This window comes from Diadema antillarum, unplaced genomic scaffold, assembly GCF_040938485.1.
Source record: "Diadema antillarum isolate AM-2024a unplaced genomic scaffold, OU_Dant_1.0 seq00000015_RagTag, whole genome shotgun sequence".
In the NCBI taxonomy this organism is placed as follows: domain Eukaryota; kingdom Metazoa; phylum Echinodermata; class Echinoidea; order Diadematoida; family Diadematidae; genus Diadema; species Diadema antillarum.
Window position 1 is genome coordinate 186749 of NW_027271135.1, and position 21058 is coordinate 207806.

Consider the following 21058-nt stretch of genomic DNA (forward strand, 5'->3'; position numbering starts at 1 on the left):
TCAGGTAATGTATCAAAGCATGTCCATGTTGATGTGACCAGAAAAATGAACAAAATATTTAATCACAAACATAAAGCAACAGACTACACTGAACTGTTCATCACACGACTGCTCCAGCAATCAATACGCAACACAAAACAAAAGTGTCTTGATGGCAAGGGTCAGAAAGGATTATTGCATCACCTACTTCAATGGGAAGGCAATCAATCTAATCCTGAATAGAGCACCCCTGCTGGTTGGACACTACACTTCGACAAGCTAAAAGGCCAATCCTTTGAAGAGCCTTTGAAACTGGACACCAGTGAAGCTTTGCTTGGCACTCTGCTACACTCTTCCGATGTGAGGTACATTGCACTCCCGTTATAATAATTTGCACTCCCGTTATAATGAACATGATTATAACGACATTCTCATTACAATGAGATTGGAATTCAGGTCTCAAAATTATCATCTAGATACATCTTTATACACTACATGTATACTGTTTGGCTGAAATTAAATTTCACTATAACAAAAGAAAGTCTGCAGTCCCAAGGATTTTGTTATAATGGGAGTGCACTGCATCATCAAACATTGCCATACACAGGGCTCGACACTAACGGTGGCCCGGTGGCCCGGGGCCACCAAAAACGCAAGTCGGGCCACCAAAATTTCAGAAATGAAGAATTTGGTGGCCTGATCGGGCCACCAAAAAAGGTCGAATGTTTGCCTTTGGGCCACTAAAAATAAAAGTTAGTGTGGAGCCCTGCCATACATATGCACAAAGGGCATCAGAAGAATCCACATGTCCCATTTTAACATATATCTTGATATTCTAAAATAACTTGCAAACTTGGGTACCCCCATGACATTATTGTTGATGCTTGATCAGGGCACCATTTCATGAAAGTTGTCAGTGTCTGACAATAACCACAGTAACAGTCAGTGACAAGAGCTTCTTAGCCAATCAAAACCAAGGATGTTACTGAAATTGTCAGAGACTGACAACTTATCGGGGCTGACGACTTTCATGAAACAGTGCCCTGTCATGAGAAGCAGGTTTGCTTCAGGACAGAAACAAGAGAGAGAACATGCTCTTCTCTTGACTCTATGTTAACCTTGCCTTCCCTTTAAACTCAAGAGACAGGCCAACAGAGTCTTATTTGAGGTATATCTTTCTACAAGCCTTCTCGGTCATGGCATGTACAGATGACCTTGCCTTAGTAACACAGTGACCACATTTGACTGTTGTGAAAGTGAAACTTGAGATGGTCCATGAAGTGCATCCCTTGATAAAACCACTGTATCCTTCGCAAGGTCCAAAGGTTAGTTCCTGATTTGCTTCTCATCAGTGCTCCAATTAACAAGATGAGCTAGAGGACTACCTTGGCTACCACAGAGACTGGTCTCATTAAAACATCCTTGACTCCAATGTCACTGTAAGGATGTTTGGTGCTGCCTTTCTTTCTCTTCCCATATGATGAAATCAAATTCACTTTCTCCTCGGTGATGTGCTCCAATTGCATGGTCAGTCATTTAAAAAAAAAATAGAAAAAAAACCCCACAACTTTGTGTGTTGGTTGTATCAAAAAGATATTTCCACTTGAAAAGTCCTTTTTCATGATTTTGCTGTAACAAGTCCATTGGCTCTTGGGTTTTCCAGTGAACCATGGAACTCACTGCCCCTCTCAATCCCCTGAGCTTTCTCTCTGATGGCAAAGACTTCCTCTATGGCTTTCTTGAAACACAGGAAGTTGTAGTCAATCAGACCTGAAATGTAGACAAGAAATATGAAATAAAGTTTCCCCACTGTAATGAAGCTGATACAGAAAGGTGTCTGTGATTCAAAGGCAAAGGGACAGTAAGGTTTGGGAGAGTCTTCAATATTGTATCAGCTGTTATTTTTGAGTACTGATATTTTCGCAAATGAGAAGGACACAGACATTTTTGTGACATGTTGTTCTCGCGATTTGACACCAAAGCTATCATAAATGCACTATTCACCTAGTGTATGGCCACAGTTTTGCCTGTTACTAAATTCGCTGTGCAACAGTGATTTGCAAAATTCACAAAAATTAAACCCTCTTGAAATAACTACTTATATTACTCCAGTGGTCTCGGCCAGTCTCATACCTCAAGTTCAAACAAGACCCCTTGATGCATTACCAACTACGTACCAATATAATAACCTCTATTGACACTCTCTGGGAAGTAGAATTCCCTGCTAGGTCAAAGGTCACTCTACACAAGGCTTTTACACCCTTTCATGTCTCCTAATCTGGATGAGGAGAAGCTGACTGAATGAATGAATACTTAACTTGACACATTAGTATCACTACTCATAAATCTAATGAGCAGATGGCTAAAGAGTGACATCATCATTCTTTGATCGACATCTGATATCAGAAATTTTCACTCCTCATGTCTGCATTCTGCAATAGTGTTCAAGCCATTAAATCTGTGGCTTGTTTGGTTGCCTTTTCACCTGTGCTTTACTTTCTTCTGTTGCTTTAGTAACTTTGAAACAACTTGAAGAAGCCTCTCTTGTGATGAAATACGACATACTAATCTGCACAGGGCAACAATATAATTTTTCTCTGCATTAAGACTTCAAATCATTTTACATTGCTGAGCAAGTGTCTCTCTATCTGAGCTCCATTCAGTACGTGTTGACATATGGTTACATTATTCTTTCCAAACATCTGTTAACCCCAGTTCAGTATAAATATCAAAGTTTGGTAACACTAATCTCAAACCTATGTATGCATACACCAATCAACTGTTCAGAATATCTTTTTGCAAGATGAAATAAACATCGGAAACAGCATCCAAAGTGATAAGAATTGAATAGGGTTACCTTGTCGGTCAAAGTTATCTTCTCGGAGGAGGCACACGAGGGCAAGAAACTTGTTAACTTCCTTCAGGTAGAGTACGGTGGAGTTGTTGAGTTTGATGATGGAGCTGGATTCGGAGTCGTAGGCCGCACCATCACCCTCTTCCTGGAGGCTGGGAGATAAATATTTCTTTAAACTCAGGAACCATTCAATCTCTTTGTTCTAAAAGTAGCAACAGTTTGTGCTAAGAAAGTAAGGTTTACATTGTTACACTTCTCACCCCAAAACTCTCAAATTTCTCATCAAATTTCAACTGTAGTTAGCAGTCTCCATCAATAGTGGAATTTATTGCATGCAAATCTGGGACACAATCAAATCCATGGCAGCAAGTATTGCATGTTAACAATAATTACAATATAGCCATGACACTGACAGCAGCTAGGCTAGAGCCAATCAGCTGCAAGTTTTTAGCAGTTACTAAGTAACTAGTGTGCAGATCCAGGAATTCCATAAAGAGGGGTGCCTTTACAAAATTAAAGGGGGGGGGGGGGGGGGCGAATGCAACCCAACCCCAATTTTTTTCTTTTTATATCTTTTGTTTAAACAAAAAATACGGGGAGGGGCACCCGGTGCGCCCCCGCCTGGATCCACCACTGGTAACAGCAATTATCATAATATGCAATTGCTGCAATCTTCTTCAACATGGGTCCCAGATTCAAAGTGCTAAAAATGTCATGGTTCTAGTAAAGATTTGACAGTAAGAGATATAGTAGGAAAGAAGTCTAGCCTGTGAATACAACAATGACTGGTAGAGATTATGACTTGTGATTTTACCACACAACATTTCTTGTTGCATATAATGTTATCAGTTCGCAGTGAATGTTCAGTAACAAGGTCTCTCCCAATTAATACAAAACTCTGAATTGATCTTGTCATTCAAGTAAAGAATGTTCTTGGGTACAGAATAGGGAAAAGTACAATAAATGTAACAACATGTTCAGAATATAATACCTTCACAGAGTGTTTGGCAGATGTATAGCAACATGTGTGTGTGTGTGTGTGTGTGTGTGTGTGTGTGTGTGTGTGTGTGCTTATTTTTAAACAGTGCAACTTGTACATTATTCAAGATATAAATTCTTCCAAAGAGTTTTCATTGCAACTGATTGACAAAATGCCTTTCCTTGACATTATTGGCAATTTACGTCACTGAAAGGCAATTTGTCAATCAATTGCAATAATCTGCATATTTTTTTTTTCCTTGTCTGACTTTGATTTTGAGCTTCTCACAGGGACAGATGAGGAGGAGCAAAGGGATTGTTGACATGTTTGACATATGTTTTGGTGAAAAAAAGTATACTTCTAAATTTAAGTTAATCTTGAAGAAGACAACCTACCCATAGATACAGGAGACATCAATGACGACATCGATCATATCACAGCAGAGTTCGTAGGATTGCATGTCAACCGGCGAGCTGTCAGTCGCAATGTAGATCTTGCTCACCACATCAAAGAGGAAAGCCTTCTCAATGCCTGAATTCTGGGGTCAAATGAGAATCAGACACAATATTATGCTGTTATTTATGCTTTTTACACACTACATATTAACTCAGTTTGTACTTGAAGTCCTAGGTCTCTATGCTCATCCAACTTTGATCTCCTTGCAATTCCAAACTCACAACATCCTGGGGCACGCAAGGTTTGCCTGTGTCGTTCCATCTTATGGAATTTAATTTACCTTCAGTTAAAAAAAAAAAAAATTGCTCTTCATCAAATTCCTTCAAAAGAGGTCTAAAAACACACTTGACTTGTTTAATGTCTTTTTTTATTATCTATGTTTTTGTTTTTGCACTTTCTATACTTCTTATAACCTACTATCTTTTGTGCCGAGAGCACTCCACTATTACAAAGTGGATTTGAGGCATCACAATCATATCGATTATTATTATTACCTATCAAACATGAAGGGGATTAAATAATGAACTCAATGAGAAATAAACTTCAATTTATCTAAGCCTTATTGTATATCATTTTTAAAACCTTTTCTCAACGTGCTTCATCAATCTTGTCTTTACTCAAAGGTAAGACAACAAACTCTTCATTTTTGTAGAATCTCATTAGATTTCAAAAGAAAATGAAACAGATCTCATCTTAGAACACAAAGAGTTACTCATCTCTTATTGTTTGACAGGATTGCACACTTTAATATCAAAGAAGAAATGTTGCTGTGCTGCCATTAGAATCATCTTAATTTGGCATAATGTGGAAAAAAGATTTTCCTAATATTCTTTTTTTCCCCGCAGTTTTTGCTATTTGCCCAAGAGCAGTTAGATGAATGTGTCAAATATTCATACATTTCAGATATACATAGCATTCTTGCTCAATATCAATTTGTTATTCTAAGAAAGTGCATTCACAGTGTGCTAACAAAACACGTATAAAAAGGCATTGATGATAGTCCACAGTTCCAAAATATGGCAATACTGGCTTTTTATATCAATAAGTCACCTCCAGGTACAAGGAACTCACCGAAATCAGAATATTAAGAAGGTTTTCTAACGTTGCGAGCTGAGGTATCAGTTTCTGGACAACTTTACTGAAAGCCTCAAAGATGGAGTGGTCGTAGATACTCGTCAGGTAGAAACTAGAAAGAAGAGGAACAGAAACCAACATAAAGTCTGTAAGTATGCCACTGGGTAATGTGAATATTTGTTATCAAATGGTTAATTTAAGATCACTGTCGGCTCTCATGCTAACAATGAGTGGCATGTGGTATATCAAACTGTACCCATTCTTCATATTACTATCTGATACATATGAATTCAGTACAAATACAGTATCTCACATCTTCTTTTTTGAAACAACAATTAAACAAACAAGACAAATAGACATATTGGTACCAAAGCAAGTCTTTGAAACCTGATATCTTCCTCACTTTGCATTAGACCTAAATATCTCCTTCACTTTGCATGAACCCTTTGAATACTGTGCTTTGTTCACTGAATGGCACATATACTGAAGTGTTCTCTCTGCCAACAGCCACAGGTGTCTGGGAACCATTATTGTCAATGAATAGAGATGACCTTATCCCATAACCCCTATTGTGTCACTGTGTCCTTCCTGTCAGACTGAGGCCCATTGTTAAACCTGAGTGGCTTCTTAATTTGACGACTAGGTTGAGTTTGGATGGACCATTGAATGCTGATGAAAGAACTTGGAAAGTTATAATAGGATAAAGTGAAGTGCCTGGGGTGTAAAGGGTTAAAGGCATAATTTACCATTTGCAGATGAAACAAAAACCCAGCATTAGTGCTTCAAAATAATTCTAAAATGCGAGTTAGGGATAGAAACAACCACTGTAAAAATTTGAATCCGTATAATCGATGCTAAATATTATTAAATACACAAAAATGTGAACAATAGTTATAATAAAAATGTTTCCAGACTAAACCGTATACAGTTACGGTTTATTCAGAAAAACACTGATATCTCCTTGTATTTTAGGCTTTATTGCGAAAATTGTATATGGCAGGATGTTTTGTGATACAACAGACCTACTCATATGCATCAAATGTGATATCTTGAACATTTTTGAAATCACTTCTCCCAAAGGTAAACTGGACCTTTAACATAACAATTCTTTGTCTCCTTGCTCTTTATCCCATGGTGACTTGTATATTTGGTATTCCAAAGGTCATTCCTGACAATTTTCCCCCAATTTATGCATTACTGTATTGTGTACTGTAAAACACAATATTTTCGCGGCACGAACTTTTCGCAAAATGGAGCGGACGGCCTTTTTTGCGACATGAAATTTTCGCGAGTTGCCTCCAACATTAAATGTGTAAAGTGCAGACAAGAACTTTCACATGCATTTTAATTTCGCGACTCTTGGCTCTCGCGAAAGTTGCAAAATTAAAATGCACGCGAACATTCCTTGTTTTACAGTATTCATTTAAATTCATATTGAAATCACAACAGCAGAATGGCCCAAAAGGTGACAGTGAAAACAAGACCTTGTGCAAAGAAGGACTAAGTTCAGTTTGCTTTGTATTCATATGAACCTCTGTAATGTAGAGCCCAATGATACATGGCAGAATAATGTCACCTACTACCAACTAACTGCCCTCTTACCTATTGATGGATGCAGTCCAGCCCAGAGTCAGCTAGAGACATTACAGATCATATAAACTATTATCATTACATATAAAACATGAAAAAGAATTAAAAAATGAACCCAAATGAGAAATATACTTCAATTTATTCAAACCTTATTATATGCCATTTTAAAAATCTTTTCCATGCTTGCTTCATCAATCTTTTCTTCAACGTACTGACTGCCATCTCACCTAAGATGGATGCAGTCCAGTCCAGAGTCAGCTAGATCCTCATTGGCCCTTCTGTGGACGTCTCTTTGGGTCTCAATCTTGTGGTCATCTGAGAGACCGTCCACCTTGTGGATGAAGACCTCAAACTTGATGTTTGGGTTGACCTTGTAGGCTCTGGACACTGTGACATGCAGCTTGGCCAATGCATCCATGTAATCATCCTAAAAAGAGGAGAGATAATTATGATATTCTCTCTTTGATTACTGTTACCAAGTTACTGAAAAATCATGGCAAACCAAGAGAAATAATGCTCACACGTCATCCTTCCAGATTTCAGTATATCTTCTACCTCAATACATTCTGCTCCGGAATGTCAATTACGACATAAACCAAACCAACAAACCAAACAAACAAATAAACAAACAAATAAGCAAACTGCCACATCTCTTGAATGTTGATATTTTTTTTAAAACTTTTTGTTTATACCTTTTTCAATCCTACGTCAATTTTTGTTACAGAAAAAAAAAATCAACAAGACACCTCGACATACAGTGCATGGAGGCCAGATCACAGTGAAAGTCATGAATATCAAGTGATATATGCCGTACTTTTCTCTAGCCTTATTAGTGGAAAATTGAGCGAAGAAAATACAATCTACTCTACCCGGTGCAAACATTAAAGTAACGATTCATCATGATAAGTTCATGGAATGCATGATATCCTGCCTCACAAAATGTTGTATTTACCATTAAAAAAAAACCCAAACCCCCAAACAAACAAACAAACAAACAAACCAGTAAGGATGTAAAGTAAGGAAGAAGGCACCATGTCATGTACTCAGTTATCATGTGTGATAAGATTTGAAATGAAGTTGACAAGATCACATACAAACATAAAGACACTCTTGCAAATCAATGCATGTATTACAAGAAGAGAGTTCCTTGTCAGGACTGCTTTACCTGTGCATCAATGACAAACACCAGAGCCTCACAGCTGCCAAAGATCATTTCAGAGTCAAACGCCGGATCAAAGAAGTCGATCTGGCCAGGAAAATCCCAGATTTGGAACTGCACAAACGAGCTGTTGTTGATGTCTGCGAGGAAAACAAATCAGGAGATAAATCTCAATCACCAGTCATCAACCACACCAGGCTCATATTAAAAGAAATACTTTTCTACATGTTCTGATTATACAACACTTTGCAGATTTAAGGCACATTATACTTAAACATTTAAATATCAGAAGCTAGCATCATTCTCATTATCTCCTTTCAGTACGGGTGTGGACAAAACAAAGGTGTGGAAATTGGAAACAAATGAAAAATAGAACAATTAATACAGAACGACATGATATTATCTACAACTAATATGAAATGTTTAATGTCAAGTAATGCCTGAAAATTCTTGATTTGCACCGAGATATTTAACTACACAAAACGACTTCTCATACAACACTTACCATCTTTTACAATCTTATTTGTGCTTTCAAGAAATAATGTTTCATTTGGTGACATCTTGTGAAACACCACTTTCTGAATGGATGACTTGCCACTCCTGGAAAAAGAAAAGGTGGAAAAGCCAGAAAAATGCATGAAACAATTCTAAATTATTTCACAAATAAAGAAGAAACCCAAATAAAGAAGAAATCTCATTTGATTCACACAAACAATATAATTGAAAATCAATATTTTGGAATAAGTTTTCAGGAAGAACTCACTGTCAGCTTTGTCACTATCAATGAATATTTTCTGACAAACAAACAAACAAACAAACAAACAAACAAACAAACGACAACAACCAAATATTTTCTACTCATATCCAATGTTGACTGTTGAGCTAACCTGATTACGGAAGTTACTGTAAAGAAAACCTCTTATAATTTACTACAAAAAGAAATCAAAACTTACAATATTAAATAAATTTTTAGTTTACAAAAAAATCATGTTGGCCTCACTCTAAAGCAGACATAGAAAAATCACAATGTATAGAAGAAAAGAGCACTATAAAAATATGTAAAATGAAATAAACATCTAAAAAATATGATTCTTCTGGAGAATTTGCTTTGATTGCAGTGTGTATAAAGGGGGGGGGGGTAGGGGATGTCATGAAGCTTTTCCCTTGACACCACTGTCATGTACACACATAATTGATTTTCCCACTTTGCAGAATCTCTCTGAAAGTGAGTAGCCATTCCTACCTCTAGATATGAAGTTTGAAGGCACTGAATATTCATATCACACAGCAATTATTTGTGTTGGCTCCGCCCCTCCCCTTTTCCTATGATCAGCAATCATTGCTGTACCAGTTAGACTTTGACCCAGGTCCTTTCTTACCTTCTGAGACCCATGAGAAGTATTCTGGGCCTGGCATCTGTGGATGGTGCCTTCAGCTCCCCATGGTGGTCATCTTGTGAATACTGAAATTCCTGGGGGAAGGAGCCTACCACACAGTAGCCTGCTCCTTCAAAACCTGACCCTTCCTCAACAGACGACTGGAAGAAAAAGCACAGATTAGATGTTCAGAGAATCTTGGATTTATGGTTATTCTGTATGATTACAGCCATTCATTGGGGGGGGGGGGGGGGGGGACAATTCGACAACCTGGCAGCAACAATAGTTAACATTCGAACAACTCTTGTTCTAATCTCTTTCCTTTTGGTAGATCAATGGGAATTGACAGAGTTATACTCAACTGCTGATGGTTTTCAATGCTTCATGTTGTATGTTTTTGTACATGTACAGTTGTACAAGTGTACATGTAGGATGTACCACGTATCTATAGAGTAAACCACCACTTTTCGAACACTTAAGCTTTTCTGCAATATCTGTTCAAGTTCAATTCAAATAATACATACAAAATTATATCTACCGCAATGTATGTTAAATATATCGAACCACGTTTTCTCAATGTAGATTTTGTTATTTCATAAATCATTAAATTTCACAAAATCCCCAAATATTAATGCCTTGATAGTCCCCCAGAACCAGTCTCTCCAGAAGCTGGACGTGCGCTATGCGCATTCATTGTCAATGCGTGTACAAGGCCGCTGAAAAATGCGCTGTGTCATACCTTGTTGGTGCAAGGTTGCATGGGGGACGTTGTGGCACCCGTTGGTGTTCGAATTTTGGCGAGTTGGCACTTGCATTCAACCCCTGTAGTAATTAGTCACAGCATCAGCTTGTACAATTGTACAGAGATTTTGTTTTTCTTTTCTGTTTTTGAGGATACCATCACACTCTGAGCTTGCAATAAGCGAAAAATCTTGCAAGAGATCGGCATTTTTCTTGATTTTAAGCCCTTTTTCGGCGACCCCAATTTTTAACACGGGACTTGATTTGCGCACGCTTTGGTAAAGCTGCGCCGATTCTGTGTATTTGACAGCGAAATTGGGGATTTTAGATGGCTTTTTGGAGGCGACTACAACACTTTCCTGACACTTTCCCCTGAACAACAGTTGCCAGTGTGTGAAACAATGTGATACTGATATGCGTTTGTTGTGACAACAGAATTCGCTGGGTTGTGATAAGTGATAGGTGTCCTGATTCTGGAGGCCGGCCGAAAACTGGGGGTTTGCTTGAATCTTTGTAAATTGTAAACTTTATCGATGTGGCTGCCATTTATTTATTGAGTTTGATTGTCAACAGATTGAACAGTGTCACTAAACTTTGATTCCAAGTTGCAATAAAGCAAGTTTACAACATCATTCATAAGGTCAATTTGCTGATCAACCATCATGACCATTCACATATCAAATTTACATTATTGTCATGACATGAAAATCAAACATGTTGTGCCTTGAAACTTACCATGTATATCGCATTCAAACCATGCAAACTGACCAATGTATGGGTAAGTCTTTCGCAAACATCTAACCAAATCAATCTTTGCCTTACTAATATTTTTTAGACAAGTCTTTTAACAGTTAGACGTCCTACTTACCATTTCTGACTCGTGGAAAGATCAACAGTGTGTCAGTGAAGGATTCTCGTGCGTGTTCAGTCTAACCACCATCAAAATACCATTTCACTAGGATTTACCTGACTACTATACTAATTCTTACAACTGTAAAATTCACAGAAATATAGAATCCTGATATCATGAAGAACAGAGAACGTTTCCACATAGGATAAACAGTCAGTCGACAGAGCTGAGTTAATGCTTTGACACCTTTATCAACAGAATAAACGCGTTGACTCCACACGCATATAGCACGCATAATAAATCTTGTGATGGTGTTCGCCACATACACTATGTCATGTGACACATGAGAAATGCACGCAGCTGAAATAAACATCAGTATACATCTATAGTGATCGCTGCAATAAATATTAGTTTAGGAGTCAAATTACCTCCAAAAGTATTAAACAAAATATTTTGAATCCACAAAGAATTATATTTATATTTTTATATTTATTTCTTTATTCAAGCCTGGCCAATATTCAAAGCAAAAATATAGGATGACAGATAGATGACCTTAGCATGACCTTTTCACCAGCTGCAAGCTTTTACGCTCTCCCTTCCCATCCACGCGATGAATTCCCCACCCTCCGTACCCGTCGCCGCTCCCGACAGCTAGCGGCCCGTTCAAGTCGCGCATACCCAGAGCCCCCGAGAATATCTGTGAACGTTTTGTGTTTGTATTGTGCTGTGCTGATCCCTACCATGTACCGTACCAGCTCGCATATCGCGTATACATGCGATGGATTGCAATGCACTTGCACTGCCGACACTGACAGCCCAGTACCGAATCTGTCATTGACATTGCACTGACCAATCGAATGTGGAAGAAGCAAGTCATATTGATCATCGTTTGATTTTGACGAATATTGTTGTATTTCTGAAATTTAGCAAGAGCAAAGTCGAAATTGAAGAAAGCGGCTAACATTAGATCTGAAGATCTGAAGGACTCCTTGCCCGCGCCGGGACGGGTGCTGGTTTGTTTTCACTCTGTTATGGCCGTGCATTTGCCCTCGTCTTCGACATCAGTGAAGAAGTCGAGCAGTTATTTGAGCAAGAAATCTACAGATTTGAGTTTGGGTGGGTTGTTTTGTTATTTTTACTTATTTGTTTACATTCAGTTATCGCTTCATTGTTGATACCGGGATAGATTGTTTTGTTTTTTTTTCTCCCTAGAATAATACAAATGATTCTTTTCTTTTTAATCTATTCTTGTGTGATACTGATGGCGATGCATCATCGATTCAATTCAAAGCAAACCAGATATTAATTGTTGACTTCTAATCTGAATCATTTATAAGTAAAATCTACTGCTGAAGTCGGCTCTGCTGAGTCGCAGTGCTGAAGGTCAAACGTCAAGAGTCACTAGTTCTAGAGGTGGTCTAACATATAGAGTAAACCTGTATTTGCGGCAAGGGTTGGAAGGGGAGGGCCATTTCATTCATTGATGAAGAAAAGGCCTACAATGTACAATATGTAATCAGATGCCACTTCCCATAACACTTGCGAGTAGACCTACTTATACCAGTAACCCCTGATCCTGCTTGTGTGCTGAAGTCGGACTGCAATTAGTACAAATGTTGTAAGCACACATGATGTTCATTAAAAATTGTAGCTGTTTTATTGATGAATGAAACTGCCCCTGCCACATTAGAAATAGGCACCCTGCTACAAACGGGAGTATTTACAGAGATAACAGTACTCTATCTCAAGATGAATGGAAATGAATTAACAAATTTAAGTGAGCCTGAAATGATAGGTAAAAAGGTCGAGGTCAAAGGTCATGAAAATCTAAATGTTATGTACTGCATGCTGTACTGTAGAGTCTGTACATGTACTTTACGTATACATGTAAAGTCCAATGATAATGTGAAATTTGTAAAATTTCAATTTGTGCAGAGAGGGTCAAAGGTCAATGCCTGGTCAGAGGTTGAGCTCAATGAGCTTCAGTGTCCAAAGGGCCCATGTACGTATGGCAGATCTGTACAGTGATTGCATGAGAAGCAGCTCGGGCATCTGCATTGATTGTGCATACAGCAATCTACAGCTGTAGAGTGCAAATATGCTCTAGTTTTCTATGTTTTATATGAGTAGGGCCTATGCAGGTCCAGTGTTGCCTACTTTGATGTGTACCAGTGCATACTACTTGAGATACAGTGTACAAAGTTCTGTGATTTATTCCAATCCTAGTGGTGGATCCAGAGGAGGGGGGGGGGGGGGGGGGCGCACTGGGCGCGCACCCCCTCTTTATTTATTGTTAAAACAAAAGAAATAAAAAGAAAAAAAAATGAGATGAAACCCGGAAGAAATATTGTTTGCAACCCCCCCCCCCCCCCCTTCACGGAATTCCTGGATCTGCCCCTGAATCCAACTATTTAAAAAGTATAGATGGTGAGTATACAAGTAGAAGCACTATCATGGATATTAAGTTCTGAAAAGGAGTGTTAATACACTTGTATGCAAGGCTGTAGTGTCTGAAACTATATCAGAAGAATAATTGCCAGAGTAGGATGTGCAAGTAAGGACAGTAGAGTGTATAGGCAGGAAAATATACAATGTAATCTTATTAAAAAAAAACAACCAAAAATGTCCTCGAGAGAGTTTAACAATACTGGGTTGGTTCACTGCAAACTGTTAACCTCTTCTAAAGCACATCTTCTGTGCATAAATGGTACTCCTCTTTTTTTTTCTTTTCTTTTTTTCCAACCAACCAATAGGTACCCTACACAATACAGATCTAAGGAACTCCATGTACAATTATTGTACTTGACATCACAGGCTAAGATTGACTTTGAAAGTGCTTTCTGTTTTGATTTAAAGGCAGCTGCTAGGTAGTGAGATTAGATGTCTACTTTTTAGATTAGAACTAGTAGAGAATGAGCTAGAGAGTCATTTGTCTGACATAATAAGTTTGTTGAAAGAAACAATTTTAAGAGGTACATAATTTGCTCGATTGTCCAGGATGTGTGATTAAGTGCCTGCAGTGCTGTTTAATGTCTTCAGATACATCATTGTAACGTGGATAAGCAAAGATGGCTTTGTGTATTAAGTAGAGGCCATAATGCTGTGGAATATTACACAAATCTACCTGGTACCAGGTATTTAAAAAAAATGAGATTTACTACCTGAAGTTCAATGTACACTTTTTATTGGCTTAGAAATGTTGATTACAGTGTGTTAGCTGGTGTATTCAAGATATGCAAAGTGTATAATCAATGTACATGTACATACATGTACAATTACATTGTATAAAAGAATATCTTGAACTGAAATTTTAACTTCCTGGTTCTACACCTTACTGTGCAGAAAAAATGTTGCATTAATAGTGTGGTATCATTTCTATGCCAAGACTCCCTTGTATGCTAGGGACAACACATTTTCAGAGCTGGTGTAAATACAATAGACAGAGATGAAAACACCATTGAACATAGTTCATGCATAGTTCTGAAGCTGGTCACAGTGGTGGATCCAGAGAGGGGCGCACCAGGCGCATGCCCCCTCTTTATTTTTCATTAAAACAAAAGGAATAAAAAGAAAAAAAAAAGGGGGGGGCACACGTGCGCCCCCTTCAATTTTGTAAAGGTGCCTCCCCTTTACAGAATTCCTGGATCCTCTCCTGGGTCAGATGGTGAAATGTTAGAGCAAGGTACAACACTGTACAACATTCATATTTCTTTGCTGGAAGGATAGAATGATTGAGAGAATAAATAAATGTACATTCAGTTAGTTCTTTCTTTTCAAAGCAGCCAGGAGTCCACCTAAGAATTAATTCTTTAAGTAATATCAGTTCTTGAGGTGAGAACAAACAGCCAAATGATAGCAAATAAAACCCCAGTCTTCCTTTCCAGAACAGCTTGATGCTGCTGATTCTGTTGTAGGATGCATCATGATAATGATGATGTCTCATGAGTTTTCTACAACTTGTTATAGTTCACCATGAATCCAATCAATCCGGGACATTCATAACATTGGAGAATCACTGCTATAATTGTTCAGATTTTTAACTCATTATTTATTTTGAGTTGAAAGAGCACATCATATTCATAACCAAAATGGATTAGTCAGTTCCAAGATATTTTAAAGAGGTCATCACCCATGAAAGCTTAACAGAGAGAGAGAGAGAGAGAGAGAGAGAGAGAGGGGGGGGGGGGAAACATATCCTGTTGATTGCACAATCCATGGTATCATCATACGGAAGTCAGAATAGTTTTTATTTAAAAGTGATCAGGCTCCCCCCCCCCCCCCCAAAAAAAAAAAAAAAAAAAAAAAATCCATAAAAATTGTTATTTGACTTCCAGGAGCTATAAACCATTCATGTGTGATATGCTTTGAATAGCTACTTTGGTGCTGTGTGGTATGCAGAGCAAATAATACAAGTTGTAGGATAATATTATGACTTGCTGAAAAACCCCCCAAAGAAATAGAGGGAGAGAGAGAACAAAAACTTCAAACATCTCTCATACACCCCCAAAATATTTTGCCTTTTGAGTTTAAACATTGTTATTAACAGGAATCTGAAGAGTACTCAGGATCTTAGGCAAAGTTTGTAGCAAGCGATCCATGGGAAGCAAAGCTTTAGGTCTATAATAGTACAGGAGATTTTTTAAATACTTTTTTATTTGTCACTGTATATGTAAAAAAAAAATGATTTTGCTTGATAAAAAAAGAAGAAGAAGAAGTTCAAATGCTTGATTTGTCATCTGGACTGGATGCTTACCTATTCTCTGCTGTTATTTCTTCTCCCAAATTATGCGTCAGAAATTCATCCTTTTTATTTTTTTGATCTGGAAACTTATTGATGATATTTTATAGACATTGATATATCATGCACATTTTGTAGCTCCATTCTGATATCGCAATGCATGCACTACACTTGGCCAGACAATCAGTGCGTAATATACCAGGAGGTGGACTGTACTTTTCAAGAAGAAGATGATGATACAGAATATGATTTGAAGAATGTGATGCTCAAGGCTAGAAGGGAAAGAAAGTTCATGTAGTATGTAAATTCCAAGTTTATGTAGGCATGTTATATGTACAAACAATGTCATGCCGTACTGTCAAAGTGGAAATTTTCGCAGTGTGGAAATTTTCGCGCAAATATTTTTGTATGCTCTAACTTCCAGTAGTTTGTACCCTGATTCTGCGTAATTAGAAACATGCGAAATTCATCTTTTTGGGCAAAGCATGAAAAATTACTTGCACGATAATATCTACTTTTATGGTATTATGTACGAGCACAATTGTACATGTAATTTAATTTTCAGAAGGGAGGATTCCAAAAAAGAAGTAAGCTACATTGTAAGTTTCAGTGTAATTTGTTACATCAACATATTTGTGTTTGTGAGTATGATGCATGTACAATGTATGATGTTTCGAACATTCTGTTTCAGATGTCTTCATAAGATCACTGTCATGTCCTACATGTGTGCTAGTTGCTGGCACTTCATTACTTGCTACTTTATAGATGCTCTGCATTGGATGTGTACAGTGTACGGTAGCTACAGTACACGTTTAGGACAAAATAATCAACTTTAATGGGTACTACTACATCAGAGTTAGACCAAATACTGTGTGTGTATACAATCAAACCAGAAATGTTTGTGTGCATTTTAATTTTGCAAATTCTTCGAGAGCCAAGATTCACAAAATCAAAATGCACACGTACAAGGTGCCTATAGTTCTTGTCTACACTATACACTGTATGTACAATTTATTGTACAAGGTAGAAGGCAGTGGGAATTCTTGAAAATTTCATGCAGCGGAAAAGGCCGTTGGCTCCAATTTGCAAAAATGTCATATTACATTGTACCTCAAAAGTGTCTTGCTTTATAGTATTAGAGGGTGTGTACAGTTCTGGTTGAGGTGAGGATTTAGCTTTTAATGTTTTTATGAGATATTCAGAAACCACTCTATGAGATGTCAAAGAGCATGCAATTCTAAGGGGTATCAAAAGTTTATTTGATGAAAATCGGTTTTGAAATGGCGGAGATATCCAAAAACAAGGTGAAACAAAGAGAACCTAATAAAGGTGTGGCCTGTCGCCTTTTATTATAATCACTTTTTTGAATATCTCAGCCATTTGAAAACCAATTTTCATCAAATAAATGTTGAATCCTTCTTAAAATTACATGCTCTTTCATATTTCATAAGAGGTTTCTCATTGTCTCACTTAGGAATGTTCAAAACATGAATCCCCACCTCAACCAGTACTGTACAGTCCCTTTAACATGAAGTTTGTTCCATTGCCAGGCAGGTGGTCTAAAAAGCCATCAAAGTGATGTGGGGTATTTATATTAAACCTTTGTGGTTACTCCATGAATAAGAACACAATTGTTCCTTAATATCTTTTTATGCAGTTGACTTCTGTGGATGCTATCATAGATATGTCTTTGACATTAACTTGAACAAAGGGATGTCAGTTCTTTGAGGGAAATAAAAAAGAGACATTATTTTGGTTAAAACAGGTGAAAAAGTCACACAACCAAGACAGTGTCTCTCAGTGGTCATGTGATGCTGCTTCAGATGACGTAAATTAACGAACAGTTAATTTGCTGTGAATGTTCAGTTTCACCAATTTGTCAAGTTTGTTTTATATTGTTCATTCATGATGGCTTTCTTTCTGTGGGTATAAATTCTCGTTTATAATGATCATGACCAAACCACACAGTGTCCCTATAGTCTTCAGCATCCCATGGTCAGAGATCCATACAACTTTGTTCATCATGCAACACATTGCATTGTCAGAAGCATGTACAGTATACACAGCTTTAAATGTACATTTTCACCAATATCCTCCTAACTGTTCATTAGTTATAACACATGCAGTACAATGTACACTGCTGTAGCATTCTCAAATTAATTCATTACAGTGGTACAGCTGGATCCTCAACAACTCACAAAGGTGGTATTTAGACCCATGATTTACCATGAATCTTTAGTTTCAATTTTGTATCGATTTCACAACTCTAACTGTTCATTTTGTGTTATAGCATTTCAGTATTGGTTGACTGTTGTTATGCAGTTAACATGTCAACATTCACTTTAGAACAGCTGTGAATATGGCATTTCAAAAAAATTATAGCAATGATAAAAAATATTGTTTGTAATAATAATAATAATAATAATAATAATAATAATAATAATAATAATTATTATTATTATTATAATGTTAACAATTATGATTATTATTTGAAAAATACAACAGTCAGAGCAAGCATGCCTTGAACAAGCACTTCAGTGCTCAGAGTGTTTGCATTATTTAGAGAGCTTACACAATGGCCCTTTGTGAAATCGAAACCCAAATAGAACAGAATGTTCTGAATAGTTCCGAAAGCCATTTGAATAGCTAGTAGATCATTCAGTAGTTTGAAGAGCTTTTGATGCTAAGGAGTTTGAAAGGGAAGGGGGGAGTGAGGAGAGAGATATTTCCTAGATGTGTGCTACCAATTATTCTGTTTGTGGACACTTTGTGATGTACCTTGAACCTCGTTTTGTTTGCTTCCTTTCGCACAGAGCTTGTGCCATCTTCACAGCTGTCATTGATTTATTGCATTCACTGTTTGATCAAATTATGTTCTGTATTGTATCTGGTTTCCTTGTTTTGTTGAGATAGTGAGTTTGTTCAGTGTTACAGTCTCATATTTCTGTTGACTGTGTCTGCTGGTGATGGAGAAAATTATAACAGCCAAGATGTTATTGGATTAAAGCTTACAATTCAAAATTCACTCTTGTCACAATATGTGCCATTTGAGGTTGAAATTTTGAACAGTTGTACAAGTATAACCAATCACAAATCTAGTTAGCAGATGATGATTTATGCCCAGGTATGCCATATGTGTCATGAGCGTATTATTAACTCTCTGAACTTTGAGAGGAAGTTCATTCTAAACAAAACAACTGTCTCATTTTGTCTACCTGCACAGTAATGAATTCTTGAGATGACACATAATTTTATGACGCTACATTCTACATTACTTCTGAGGCATTCCTGACTCCTTGTCCAACTAAATGTATTAATTTGAAGTGAGAACTTTGTAAAGATGGTAGAAGAATGGTCTTTGCTCATTGCCAAAGGTGACCCATGCAGATACTTGTAACTTACCACAATGTAGAAATGTTGAAGTTGTTGTTTCTATAATGGGTTATTTTCCCCACACCAGCAGACATGGTTGACTCATCAGTATCATGCAGATTTTAGCTTCTACTCATGCACTTTAGTCTTGTTTGGCTTTTCTTGTTCTATTCTAGAAGGGTTTCAGAAGGCAAAAAGGTATCATTTGTAATCATTTGTGAAACAGGTGTAAATATCATATGTGAAATTCTGTCCCTTCACATTCTGGAAACAACCTTTATATGATAGATGAAAACTAGAAAGGCAAGCAACTTGTAGTTCGGTACACTTGTTTCTGGTTAGCTGTCCCAGTGGAATCTACAAGGAGCTTGAAAGTCAAACAAATTGAGCCCTATTATTTCAAACATTTTTTTAGAGGTTGATGACAAATGCACATCTACAATTTTAGCAGTTGTTAATCAAGAAATATATCTTTCAAGAATAATTTCTTTTACATAATCTTGACATTGTGCATACAAGGATGCGATACGAATGTGTGTTCAGACACAAAACGAGCAATTCTAAACCTGTTTCCAAATCAGTTTACAAAGGAGATCTTTCTTGCAGCGTAGAGAGCCTCCTAGACTCACAAACACTTGCTAACTATGATCATCCTGTCCCACTGCCGATACCCCCTAGGTTTACCTCGGCTGGGGCTGTGGGAGAGTGTAGATGCTGCTTTCACCTGGCGCCATCTCTGAACTGTTTTGCATGACTCACTGTGCGTGGTAGATCAGCTCCTAGCTAATGACTCTCCATTCAGAGTGGCTCCTATCCCTCACAGCCATCTTACTCACTCACTTTAGTTCTTGTTCTGCTCTGGTTCATTCCACTTTCACTTCACGACCCAAAGAATGTCATCTCGTCTGTTGAGTCCACCTAAAGGTAGGTGCAGACAACTTTCACCTTGTTTTCTAATCGCTTCCTTGCAATGTTTTGTCTCCGCCTATGCCTTATTGAAGACACAGCCAATCCCTCAACCCTTCAGTTCAACCTACAGGGATAGTAAACAAATTATATGGTATATTTCCAAAGATTTTGAGATGGTGTTTGTTGAGGTAAATTAAAATGTGACTAATGTTACTGTATACAACATAACACTGGATATTATTTGCGATAGTACCTGAAGACAGGCAACAGCTAGTGAAAACCAATCCACCCACTAGCCAAAGTTTAATAGCAAACAAATAAAAACAGTTATCATTTTTGTTCTATATTTTAAATGCAAAGTTTGTACCAGTCTTGACTGAAGGCTAGGGACCACAGTCTATGTAATGGGCTTTCTTTATATGTACAGTAGATTTTGGTACAATCCATAGAGCAGTCATATGGTGTTCAGTGAAATGTGTTTACAGTATGCACAGAGCCTAAAGCCAATCTAATACCGCCCCTCGTTATTTCATGCTTGCAGTGTTAGAGTACTAGTAGCTTGTAGATTTCAAATCCCATGTGGGCAAAGTGCTATCAATAAAATGCGCATTAGTGTAAATACCACAGCAATCAGTGTGTGCAAAAACATATGACAGCGAGTGTGTAGTAGGGCCATTTATGTATTTATGATGCTAAATTAAGTGTGCATTCTATATACCGGTACACTAATTGCTGTTATCAAGTTCCGTTGATCTAGTGGCTGTGTTTTCAAGGGTTGATACAGGCTGAGCTGTGTTCACCTATTACATGCATCTAACCCAGTGTTCACTATTTCCTCATTTCAATACTGTGGTTTTACGTGTTGACATTGTAACCATTCCCCAATCTGTGTTTGTTCACCAATTTTGTGGCATTTTGTGTTAAAGAAAGTGCAATCTGTTGTAGGCTTAGGCCTATGCACTGTGTGTGGTTGTCATGACA

At 37.5% G+C, this 21058-nt stretch overlaps 2 protein-coding genes across 2 annotated transcripts in view; one reads left to right on the forward strand and one right to left on the reverse strand.

The window, feature by feature from the left end:
* Positions 1 to 743: 743 nt before the first annotated feature.
* LOC139725082 (ras-related GTP-binding protein C-like) lies at positions 744 to 11289 on the reverse strand. Its single transcript, XM_071636171.1, has 9 exons — positions 11077 to 11289; positions 9471 to 9628; positions 8597 to 8691; positions 8098 to 8231; positions 7160 to 7359; positions 5340 to 5454; positions 4208 to 4350; positions 2837 to 2985; positions 744 to 1749 (listed from the first exon to the last, which is right to left on the reverse strand). The coding sequence occupies exons 1-9, from the start codon at positions 11077 to 11079 to the stop codon at positions 1598 to 1600; spliced, it is 1149 nt and encodes a 382-aa protein (XP_071492272.1). The 5' UTR covers positions 11080 to 11289; the 3' UTR covers positions 744 to 1597.
* A 555-nt stretch (positions 11290 to 11844) lies between these two features.
* LOC139725093 (transmembrane and coiled-coil domains protein 2-like) overlaps positions 11845 to 21058 on the forward strand; it is a 142256-nt gene continuing 133042 nt past the window's right edge. Inside the window, exon 1 of the mRNA XM_071636181.1 lies at positions 11845 to 12174. Coding sequence (XP_071492282.1) covers positions 12090 to 12174 — 85 coding nt within the window. The 5' untranslated portion in view covers positions 11845 to 12089. The remainder of the gene's footprint in view (positions 12175 to 21058) is intronic.